Source organism: Lichenostomus cassidix, chromosome 27, assembly GCF_008360975.1.
Source record: "Lichenostomus cassidix isolate B80296 chromosome 27, HeHo_3.0, whole genome shotgun sequence".
NCBI lineage: Eukaryota > Metazoa > Chordata > Aves > Passeriformes > Meliphagidae > Lichenostomus > Lichenostomus cassidix.
This window is the reverse complement of record NC_139507.1, coordinates 1,677,343-1,689,111: the sequence shown is the minus strand read 5'-3', so window position 1 is coordinate 1,689,111 and position 11,769 is coordinate 1,677,343. Positions and strand designations below refer to the sequence as shown.

Genomic DNA, 11,769 nt, shown 5'->3' with positions numbered 1-11,769 from the left:
GACAAACAGATGTTCAGAGCAGAGCAGTGGAAGGGAGAAGTTAAAGGAGTGGGGAATGAGCAGCTCCAGGAACTTCCCCAGACACCTGCAGGAGCCATGGAGAGCATTCCCATGAATTCATTGGATCATGGGGAGCATTCCCATGAATTCAGTGGATCATGGGGAGCATTCCCATGAATTCAGTGGATCATGGGGAGCATTCCCATGAATTCAGTGGATCATGGGGAGCATTCCCATGAATTCAGTGTGCCTGGGATCAGCACTTTACTGCCCATCTTTGACACCCTGCCTGTGGCCATGGCAGTCTGGTGCTGGGTAGGGTGGAAGCTTTGGATCTCTGTTCTTGTAACAAAGTCTTTCACGAGGCTCTGAGATCTCTGCCTGACCACAACAGAAAAAAAGCCTCAGAATTTGGGTCTGGGGTTACTTTCCCTCCTGGTTCCTGAAGAGGAAGTGCTTTGTAGCTTGTTGGTGGCTTGGCTTATAAATCCCAGCACCAAGAAATGGATAAAGGACATTTTGTATTCCCCAATGTCTGATGGACAGGAACATCTCAGCCACCATAGACCCATTAGGGCTGGAAAAAAACATTTCAGATCATCAAGCTCAACCATTAACCCAGCAGTGCCAAGTCCACCCAGACCTTGATGATGGTCACCAACCAACAGCTCAATTCAGATTTCCAAAGCTTGCCCCAGCTGGATTTCTAAAGAGCCTGAGAGGTTTTGTCCTCTCCCACAGCCTCAGTCACCTGCAGAATCACCTGAGACATCTCACTTCAGTCTCTCCATTTGCTGCCCCTCTAACAGTGACACCTTAATGACAGAAATTCTGTCCCTCAGTACTTTTAATCCTAATTCTGTTTGTGCAACTTCAAAAGATCCACCAGTACAAACCTGGGCAGCACTTTCAGTTCTGTTTTGCCAGAGCAGCTCACAGGCACTTCAGTGTTCTTCACACAATCCACGGATTTCTTTTGGCAGCGAGGGTAGAGTGCCTGTGACCATTCCCTGGCACTGGACTGAGGCAGACAGGGACACCTTCATCCCTCCTGCTAAACCCCCTGACCTCCAGAACAGGTGGGTCATACCTTAAGGGTCTATTTGGGATAGTTCCTGTCCCACCCCAACCCCAAATTGTGACAAAAAGCTCTTCAGGGCTGTCAGTTGGCCAGACCAGCTCCACAGCAGGGTCCATTTTCATGGCCAGTACAGGTCAAGATCTGGGGAAGATTTCCAGGCAGTGTTTAATTCACTGGGGCAGATTAAATCCTTGTGCCCCCAATGCCATCTGACAATCACTGCTCTCTTAGACCCACAAAACTGAGTTCAATAAGCCAATCTGGGTGCCAGTGAGAACTGGCAGGGCAGACTACACCCAACAAACCGTTTGGGATTCCAAATCCCACAAGAGAATAAGAATATTTAATATCTGTGGTGGGTCACAGACGGCTGGAAAACCCATTGGAGTGAGGCTGGAGGAGGTTGGTCTGACAGTCTGTGCAGCAGAGGCAGGGAATGATGGAGAGCAGTGGTGTGAGCAGCTCGGAGTGTGTGATGGTCAGGAGAGCAACCACCCCTTCTGAGGGCAGCTCTGCCCTAACCCAGCATCCAAACACACCAAATCAGGGACAACTGGGGATCAGGAATGGCAGAAGCAAGAGGCAGGTGCATCACAGAATCATGGAATGGTTGGAAAGCACCTTAAAGATCATCTCATTCCCACTCTGCCATGGGCAGAGACACCTTCCACTACCCCAGGCTACTCCAAGCCTCATCCAACCTGGTCTTGGACACTTCCAGGGCTCCAGGAGGAGCCACAGCTTCTCTGGGCACCCTGTGCCTCTGTGTAATTAAACAGCAACAAGGAATTTGTTTGTGCCCAAGGAGAATGTTTAAAACCATGAGATGCAGTGAGCTGCCCAAGAGAGGATCCTGAACCTCTATTATTGCCTTGGCTCTGAAATAATTTGATTTGTTGGCTGCTCCCGCAGCACCTGATCTCGAGGTGGTTCCACCCCGGGCAGCCCCAGGGCAGAGACAGAGCTGTGGTGGATGAGATGCTTCAGGAGCAAAAGCAACTTTTTATGGCTTCTCCCACTTCTTTGTCCCATTCTGTCGAGTCATCCCCTATGACTGCACAATAGCTCCTGTTAAAACAGCCTCTCTACCCAATAACAAGGATTTTTAACTAAGATCTTTGTTGAGTCTCTTTGCAAATCATGAAACTGATTAGGATTTTTTGGGTTATTTTTTTGTTACACTTCTGTGGTTTTGATAATATTTCCATCTCCCTGCACCCAGAGATGCACTCTACAAGCAATCCATTCGTGGGACAAATCCCCATCTGCCTGCTCCCCTCTTACCATGACATGGCATTTTTTCCTCAATAAAAACCCCTGCTCCCCCTCCACCCATCACAAACCTGAAAACCTGAGCACTGCACGTTTCATTTCAAGTTTATCCCCAGTTTTCACATCCAGAGGCTTTCCTGCCCCTCGGTGCCCCAAACCCTCTCCATCTGAAGAACAAGTTGTGTCTCACCCCCACGGTGAGATTAATCTCGATCACAGCCACCCCTCAGCACAGCCACCCTTCATCCTTACCTTGCCGAGTCCTGGCATTCAGGGGCAGAAATTCCTGGGCTCCAAGTGAAATTGGGGGGAAAAAAAATTTTTTAAAAAAATTTCAAATTAAAAATGCCCCCCCCAAATCCCAGTGCCCCAGTGGAGTGTGGTGCACAGAGGGTTTGTCCGTGGCAGCGAGGGCTCGGAACAAAGTTGTGGGGTGGAGGGGGAGGAGAGGGTGATTGACAGCCCTGGGCTGAGCCTCATCCCTCACCTTGGGCCATGCGGTCTGATTGGCCGCCTGCTGACATCCCCGAGCCCTGCACTTTTTAATAGACGCTTTTGGATGATCTACGGGGGAAAGGCTTGGAGAGGTGTGTTTCTGACAAGCCAGAAAGTCATCGAGCCACCAGGGACTTGGCTTCACTCTTTTTTTTTTTTGTCCCCCCCTTTTTTTTTTCTTTTTTTTTTTTTTTTCCTGGAAGGAGGGGGATTCTTCATTTTGGCACTTCATGTTTTTCTGAAAACTTCGCGGCGATTTTCCCCTTGCACCAGCCTGGACTAATGGATTACCACCTGCTTGGACTAATTCTGTCTTTTCTCTTCAATGGCACAAAGGTCTTAGCCGGTTACCCAATTTGGTGGTAAGATTCCTTCCTCCCCTCGCCCTTCCTCTCCCTATGATTGATTAATGAATTCATTAATTATTAGCCATGGGAGCTGCGTGTTCCTTCCTTCTCGCCCCTCGCCCTGCGGAGCTGCCCAGGGCTGCACGGTGGGGTCTGAGCGAGATTTCCTCCGATTCGACCTGCAATGAAGGAAATCCATGAAAAGTTTGGGGTTTTTTCGAAAGGGCCATGCCTGGGTTTCCCTTTGCGCAAATGGAGGCTTCCCCACCACTCTTAATTTCTCCATTTTCGGCACCGTAGCGATGGGCTCTTGGTTCAGCTGTGAAAGGATGCGGTTTTCTTCCCTTGTGCAATGGGAATTTTGTCTCTCGCATGACTCTGCCACAGGGATTTTCTTCCTTTCCATGAAACTGCGATTGATCCTTTAGAAAAAAAAATTTAATTCTATTTTCTGTTTGGTTGCTGCATTTTTTTTTTGGACTTCTTTCCCTTCTTTTGTTGTATTCTGTCATGTGAATTTAGTCCGGCAAATAGCGCAAATGGCACCTGAGAAAACATTCGTTAGTAAAATTGCTCAAAGGTGGATTTTTGTTCATTTTAATTACGGAAATGTCGATAATTTCCTTCCACCAATGAGAAAAATAATTTTTAAAAGAATTGGTTGTATCTTATAATGAGGCTGATAAGTAACCCGAGTTACTTATTTTAAAAATAAATCTAACACTGTCTAAATAAATACAGTAACAAAATGCAATTGGAAGCCCCTGAGAACAAAAAATGTAGAATTAAATATTCCAGGTCATTTAAAGCTAGCAGACAGCAAGTTGCATAACAGAATATTTCGGTTTATTTCTGTCTTTATGTAGGATTTCTTGTTGGAATATCTCTTGTTAAGTTTCTGTATGTGCCAGGTAGGGGCTGTGAGTCTGATGATCCATAGGGCAAGGAGGGAGATGGTGGAATTTGGTGCTACTGAGATTGTTGGGTTATTTTCGCCTTTCCAGAAAAGTCTCTTTTTTTTTTATTACTGAATTCGATCCTTTCAGTGCCAACATGGAGATGGCAAGAAGTAGGTGGGAGTGAACTTGGGAATGGACTGCCATGTCTGGGAATATTTAGAATTCAGACAGGAAAAGACGAATTTTATTTTAATAATCCATTTATTCCCGTGGACTTTGGGAACGAAATTGTGCCATTCCAGAGGAGAAAGACTGCGAACACAATGACAAGTCCCCGCTCAGGAAGCATTTCAAAGCTCCGCAGGTTCATGAAATGGCTAAATCACAGCAGGTTTTCCTGGAGAATTAAATTATTTCCTCGCCCTGAGTGTGGCTGCCGAACTTCAGTCCCTCAGGCCGGGGCAGGGGAGCCTCCTGAAATACAGAGAGCAGCACTTTGATTCCTTCCATCCCTTTTCTCCCCATCTGGGCACCAGTGTGAGGGAGCTGGAACAGGTCAGAGTGCCAGGGCTGGATCTGAAGGCAGGAGCTGCGTGGGGCAGAGACACCTTGCCATGACATCAGGGTCCCACCAGCTCCTGGCCCTCCTCAGGCTTTGATATAAATCAGGATTTAATGCCCAGATCAAGAAGGGTTTCGACTCTCAGAACGAGGAACCGAAACCTTCTTGACGAAAACCTTCTTCTCCTTTTTTCTCTGCGAAGCAAAAATGTCCCCCTGAGCAAAATGTCTTCTGTCCCTGATTCCAGGGGAAAATGCTGCAGACAGGTGTCTGCCTCATTCCCTTCTGCCAACCCCGAGTTCACCCCAAAGGAACAATGCAGAGGATGTAGGACAGAGCACCAGAGGCATGGCAAGCAGCATCCCTGGGAAAGGAGGGAGTTGAACACACTCTCCACAGAATTCCATCCACACATCAAGGGTTTGCATGTTTTTCGTAGATTCTGGCAACACTAATATTCCAGGGACTCTCTGCTGTGCTGGAGGGATGGGAGGAGGTGCCCCAGGTAGGGCTGAGGCTGCAAATGCTGTGGGGTTTTAGAGGTTTCTTGAGGGCTGAGGGAGCAGGAGGGCAGAGATATCTGAGCCAGGGCTCCCTGGCTGCTCAGGCACAGACAATGCTGCCACAGCATTCAAATTAAAGCTCTCCTTTGGCCCCACTGAAGGCTTTCAGGATCTGCTCTGAGGAGGTGAGGTTAATGGGGTGGGCTCTGGCACGGGGTGACAAACACTCCTAAAACATCATTTTCTGATTGTCTTCCTGCTCCTCTGCTCTTTGGGCAGGCACAGAGCAGGCTTTGGGGGCTGAGCAGGGTACAGCACACCCCAAAACAGGGCGAGGGAAGCAGAGAGGGGCACTGCATCAGCCAGGTCCACTGTGCTGGTCCTGCACCCCTCCAGGCTGGGCTGCCCCGAGGCTCACCTGGGCTTCCTCACCCCCAGCCAAACCCACCTCTGCTAAACACGAGACCCTCAGGGGGACTGCAGAGCTGGCAGCCCTGAGGATGCTGACAGACAGTGCTCTGTCCTGCTGGGAAAGCCTTCCTGGGTGTTTTCCTGCTGCACAGGGAATGCTTGGGCAGCAACATCCAAACAGATCCTTTCTGCTGTGGGACAGAAATGAGAAAATGTTTATGCCTGTGGTGGGGAGGAAGTGTCTGGATGTGCCTGGGGGAAAGAATCATGAGGAGAAAAGGGTCTCATCACCTTGTGAATGGGTCTGGGGGTGGCTGGAATAATCCTGCTGCTCCGTGGTGCAGCCAGACAATGCCAGGAGCCTGGAGCAGGGACAGAGCAGGGGATAAAGGCGAAGAGATGGAGCTGCTGAGGGTTGGTTGAGTTGTTTTATTGAGGAGCCATCAGCTCACACTGGCCAGAGAGGCTCCAGCACAGTCCTGGAGCTCTGCAGGGATGTCCTACCCCAGCTCTGGGCACAGCAAGGGGAAGATCCTTGTGCTGCACACCCTGAGCTCGGTGCCCAGGCTCGCTGGTGGCACAGGGATGGAGGAGCCAAGAGGGCTTTCAGCCCAGCTGGGCTGTTGGAAACTCCCTGACATCGCCCTGTCCCCAGCCAGGCAGCTCCCAGTGAGGTCCAGGGGTGGCTCAGGCTGTGGATGGAACCTCCAGCGAGCAGGGGAGGGATTTTGACACAGGTCCAACCCTTCTTCACATGCTGCCATCCCATCCCAGCCGTGCAAGGGAACAAATGGGGCACAGATGGGAAAAGGTCAGCGAAATGCTGCCTGTGAGTGCTGACAGGAGGAGCTGAGGCCAACAAAGCTCCCTCAGAGACGTGTCCAACATTTTGGCTGTCTGGTTACTGCTGCTAAAAGGGAAGGAGGAGATGGGGAGCTGTGGTGAGGCCATGGAGACCAGGCTGCTGCTCCTCCTGACCCTTCAGAGATGGTGGGGATGGCAGCAGAGGGGCAGTGGGGCCAAGGCAGCCCCCAGCCCCATGGGCAGCAGTCCTGGGACCTGCCAAGGTCTTTTAGGGCCAAGGAAAAGAGGTGGTGGTGACACCAAAACCAACTCCAGTTGTTTTGTTATTCCCAAATCCCCTGATGGCTATGGGATGATGCCAGGGATGGCAGGACATGTCCCCATTGGGGCTGGGGGGAACAAGGGGTGACAGACAGGTCCATGGAGTGGACAGTGATGGGTGGCCCAGAGCTTCCTGTGCTGGGAGAACAGAGCTGGAAATGCCACCCATGGCCAGAGCTGTGCCAGTGCAGAGACCTTGTGGCTCAGGAAACAACCAGAGATCACTGCCAGGGTGCAATACATGTGCAGGAGATGAAGAAAACAATCAGAGACACATTTTCACCCATGAGCTGTGAAGAAACACCAAAAGCTCTCCTCTCCCACAGGCAGCATTCCCCAAGGAGTCTTGAAAAACCTCTGGTGTGTCACTAAGCCTGGAGAAAGGAGTCAGGTTTGGGGTCATTGGTGCAAACAGAGAGTAAAAAATTCAGCCTCACTCCTCTCATCATTCCTCAAGACTTGGTATTAACTGGTCACTGGCCATGAATATATAAATAAATATATTTTATGTCACCAAGTGCCTCTCCCCACCCAGCATTGCCTTGTCTCTCAGCAGATGATCTGACAACTGCAAGAATGGCTTTGTCCATCCTAAGCTATTCAATTTTATGTCTGCCCCTCAGAAGTGTTTTTGGGGGAAGCTGGAGGTGCTGGGAGCTGGCTGAGGATTCCAGCAGCCTTGGGCCCTGGGAAAGAGGCTTCAGAACGTGTTCTCACTCATCCCACAGCAGCTTCCTCCTGAGGAGAAGCCTGAGAGGAGCATTTGCTGTAGGTGCACTCAGAGGATCAGTCATTTATTGATCCTCACCTTGCTGGGCCAAATTGGAACTTCCTTCCCTTGGAAATCCTGAGTTTTTCCTTCTCTGAAGACTCAAAACATTTCTGTCCCACAGCCCATGCCCTGTTAGGTGCACATGGCCTTTGCTGCTTTATTCTAAAGAGTAAAACTGCAGTGCAGCATCACTCAGTGATCCTTGTGGAGCCTCTCCAGCCCAGGATATTCCATGGAAACGACTGAGGGAAGGATGGAGGAGGTCAGTGATGGAGCCCAGGGGTGCAGCTCTGGCAGTCACTACCTGATGGCCACAAGGGCTCAGGATCTTGTCATTCTAAAGGGTTTCAAGGTTTTCTTCAGCATTTTTCCCAGCCATGTGTAGCCAGCAGGAATCTCCATCCCCACCTGCCAAGCAGGATGGTCAGTCCTTGCCATGCAAGGCAGAGATTTGGGGTTTTTTGGGAGTTTGGGTCCATCCTGAGTCCCAAGCAGGCCCAGAGGCAAACAGAGGCAGCTCCAGCCTCTGCCAGAGCAGATCCTCCAAGGATTCACAGCCTGGTGAGCCTCAGCACAGCCCAGGCCTTGGCAGAGCCCTCCAGGTGGCATCTCTCATTGGTTTTCTCCTCCCCTAACAGAATCCCAGAGTGGTTTGGCTTGGAGCAGCCCTGCAGCTCGGTTTGTTCCTCCCCTGCCATGCACAGGGCACTGCAGCCCTGAGCTCAGCAACAGCTTCAAAATGCTCCCAGAGCACCACAGCACAGAGCAATGAGCAGTGTCACCTTCCTGAACACCCAGGAGTGTCATTCCCTCTGAAATTAATCCCTCGTGTCCCCTGGAGTGCCCCAGCCCAGAACCCAGCCTGTCCTGCAGGGCCTGCTCAGCCTGCAGCCACAGCAGCCCAGCCAGGAGGGCTCTGACTCACTCCAGAGTGTTTCTGCCCTAAAGCCACAAATCTCTGTTACCAGCCTGGTAACTGAACTCAGGAATAAATTTAAGTGGCCACAAAGAGCTTTTAAGAGGCAGTTTGATGGCGAAGCAGTTTTTTCTCATTTGACTCCTTTGGTAAAAGCATCATCCAACAAAGGGGAGCACTTGCTGAAGGGACCCCAGGGGAGAGCACTGTGGATTCAGGGAGGATTTCTGCCCCCCTGATCCTCCCAGCTGGGGTGTTGGGGTGCTGGAGGCCACAGAGCAGTGAATTCCCAAGCCAGCCGTGTTGGGACACATGGAGGATGCAGAGAAACTGGAGTTTGGCCAGTGGTGCTTCCAAGGTGGGAAGGAGCACCAGGAAAGGGGAGGAGCTGGGAGAAATAATGGGCAAAACAAGTCTTAAATCATGTTTTTAAGGAGAATGATAGTTGGAAACTTGTGTTGTAGTTGTAGATGAGGGCCGAGGGGTGGATTTTGTGTAATTAGTGTTTTTGTCTTGTGTTTTGACGTTATTTGTGGATTTGAAATAGGGAACTTATTTTGTTCTTCTCTTTCTGTTTCGTTTAGTTGTTCTTTTGGTGGTTTTGGTCATTGTAAGTGAAAATTATATGTTGAATGTGAATTTTCATTATTATTCTGAAATACCATTAATATCTCGCTGGGCTGGTGCAGTGTGGCCACAGGGAGGCTGAGGCTGGGCAGGGCAGGCTGAGGCTTCCAGGAGAGCTCTTACAGATAGGGACGAGCTGATCTTTTCTCTCCACTGCTGAACTGTCCAACAAAGGGCAATTCCCAAATGTCAGAAGCTCATTTGTGAGAGGATCTTCCTTGCTGCAGGGTGGGGAGGCTCTGAGCCTCGTGGAGGTGAGAAGGGACTGTCCTTGGATATCTGCAGGATTTGACTGCCCTGGCTGGAGCTGGGAGTGTCCCAGTCTGAGCAGAAACTTGGACTGGAGACCTCCAGGGATCCTCTCTGCGCCCCTCCTGTGACTGTGACACACCTTGCTGAGGCCAGTGCTCCAAAATATGATTTTTCAGGTCCCTTCTGACCTTAAAAATGCATTTTAAGGTCCTGGGTCACTCCATTCCCAGTGTACATTCTGGAGTGGGGTTGTTGCCTTCACCAGGATCCACAGCACAGCTGAGCAGCTCCAAGCCATGTGCAGCCCAAGGCTCCAGAGGGACACAGCTCCACTCCCACAGCAGAAACCTGGTGGCCTCGTGTCCCCCTGCTCTGGGCACACATTTCTGTGCCCAGCTATGAGGCACTGCCACCCCAGCCAGGTCAGGACAGGTTTGTAGCTCATGTTGTCACTCATCTCTCTCAGAGAGGTGTGTGAGCCCAGGAGAGATGTCCCCAGCCCTTCCTCCCTCCCTGAGGGCAGCCTGAGCCCCAGGGATGGCTCTGAGCCCCAGGGATGGCTCTGAGCCCCTGAATCACTCCTGACTCTTGAATTTCATCCTTTAGCTGACACTCAGAGGCACCTGATTTCTGCTGCTGTCCTGGAGGACTCACTGACATCCCCAGGACCAGGGCAGTGAGCAGCAGTAGGAGATTCTCTTCCCCTGACATTGGTGATTTGGGTCTCAGTGATGCTCACCAGGCTCTCCCAGTGCCAGGTCAGACAGGGCAACCTGGGTGGACTTGATGTGGAAAAGCAGGAAAATGTCCAAGCAGCCAGTTTTAAAGGAAAAACCACAAACATTAACTAGGAAATAATAAAGAGCAAAGAATTGTGCATTGAAAACACAGGTTTCAAGACCCTGGCAGGTCTAGGAGGAGTTTTAAGCAGCTGCTTAAAATGCCTGGTCTCATTGACTAGCATCTGGCTGGTTTAACATTGACACCATATCAAATATAGGACATTTCTGAGCAGGGAAATAGAAAGAACTCTGGATTCAGAGTCCAACCATTCGCCAGTGTGGACACATCTCAGTCCTTGGTGGAAGTCAAGGCTCATTCCATAAATACTGAGTAGCTCTTACCATCTTTACAACGTTAGGAAGTTTGTACCAAAGGCCTCTTGGAGATGGATTTGTGGCTTTGCTTTGTGTCCATATGACCATGTCCCAGTAGACAGACTTGAACCTGGAAATAAAAATCCAGTGGTCTGGTGCCCCATCTCTGTTTCAGCCCACTCTGACTCTCAGTTTCCCAAAGGCAACAGCTCTAAGTGAAGTCTGTGGTGGAATTGTGCTCAACTTGGCACTGTTCTGAAGAGTTCTGAGCTGCACCTCAAAATATTGATCTACAGCAAGGGAGTTGGGATGAGATGTCTGACCCAGGGTTCTCTGTGCAATCACCAGGGCACACTCTGCTGCTGCTGCTGCCCCTCTGCAAGGTCCAGAAACTCTGTCTGAATTCTGTCCAGAAATTCCAGAATTGGAAGGGATGAAACCTCCTGGTCTGTCCTTTGTGAGGAGATGGAGCAGCCCAATGGTTCCAGACTCCACACCTGTTTTTCACTGGTTGGTGTTGGGACAAGAGAAATTTGATGTTCCCCTGCTGCTGCTCACACCCACAGCCTCCTTCAGTTCCCAGCAGCACTCAGTGGATCTATCAGGGCTTTCCCTGAAGGACCTGAAATGGGGAGGATTTGTCAGGAGCTCAGCTATAAAATTTACATCTCATATATACCAACAGTTACAGCTCATATTCCTTCATTTATCTGAAGCAGAATTTTAGCCTTCTGTTGGCAGTGCAATCTTATTTTTGCTAACTTTATCTGGGGTCCCTTCTGTACCTACAAAGGGAAGTGGGTCAATGATACTGAAGGTTGTAGTGAAGTCCCAGTGATGCTGGATATGGTGAGAAGTTTTGATCTCAGGCTGTGTTAGTTGAGGTTGGTTGGTTGAAGTTTTCAGGACAAAGGCAGTGTCTGGATGAGCCAGGGACTGAGAAACACCGAGCTGTGATGAACACTTTAACCTGAGCATTGATTGCACTGATTTGCAGCTTTTCCTGGGCAAAGCTGTTCCTTAGCACAGAGATACCCAAGAGCCCCCAGCTCTACCCCTCCAGGGAAAGCTTCCTCCCATTTGACTGGAACCATACCCAGGACTGCTCAGAAATCCCAAACTAACCCCAAAACTGGGTTTGCCAACCAAGGGGTACTTTACAAACACTCTTCACCTGCCCTGTCTGACACCATCCTGGTTCCTCTCCCCAGCCACACACCCAGCACAGCACAGCAGCACACACTGAGGCTCCTGCTGAGGCAAGAAAACACCCACAGCCACCTGGGAAAGGAGCTGAGAGCCTTGGCTGGAAGGATTTCACTGCCCCAAAGCTGCTGATCACCAGCACTGCCAGTGGAGCTGCTTTGCCACCCCTGGAACATGAAAGAGCCACGCTTTGAAAAGCAAATT

The 11,769-nt window shown here is 50.3% G+C and overlaps 1 protein-coding gene across 1 annotated transcript in view; it reads left to right on the top strand.

Moving 5' to 3' along the window:
- Positions 1-2,871: 2,871 nt before the first annotated feature.
- WNT3 (Wnt family member 3) overlaps positions 2,872-11,769 on the top strand; it is a 41,352-nt gene continuing 32,454 nt past the window's right edge. The window contains exon 1 of the mRNA XM_085040003.1: positions 2,872-3,210. Within this exon, the coding sequence (XP_084896129.1) occupies positions 3,131-3,210 (80 nt within the window). The 5' untranslated portion in view covers positions 2,872-3,130. The remainder of the gene's footprint in view (positions 3,211-11,769) is intronic.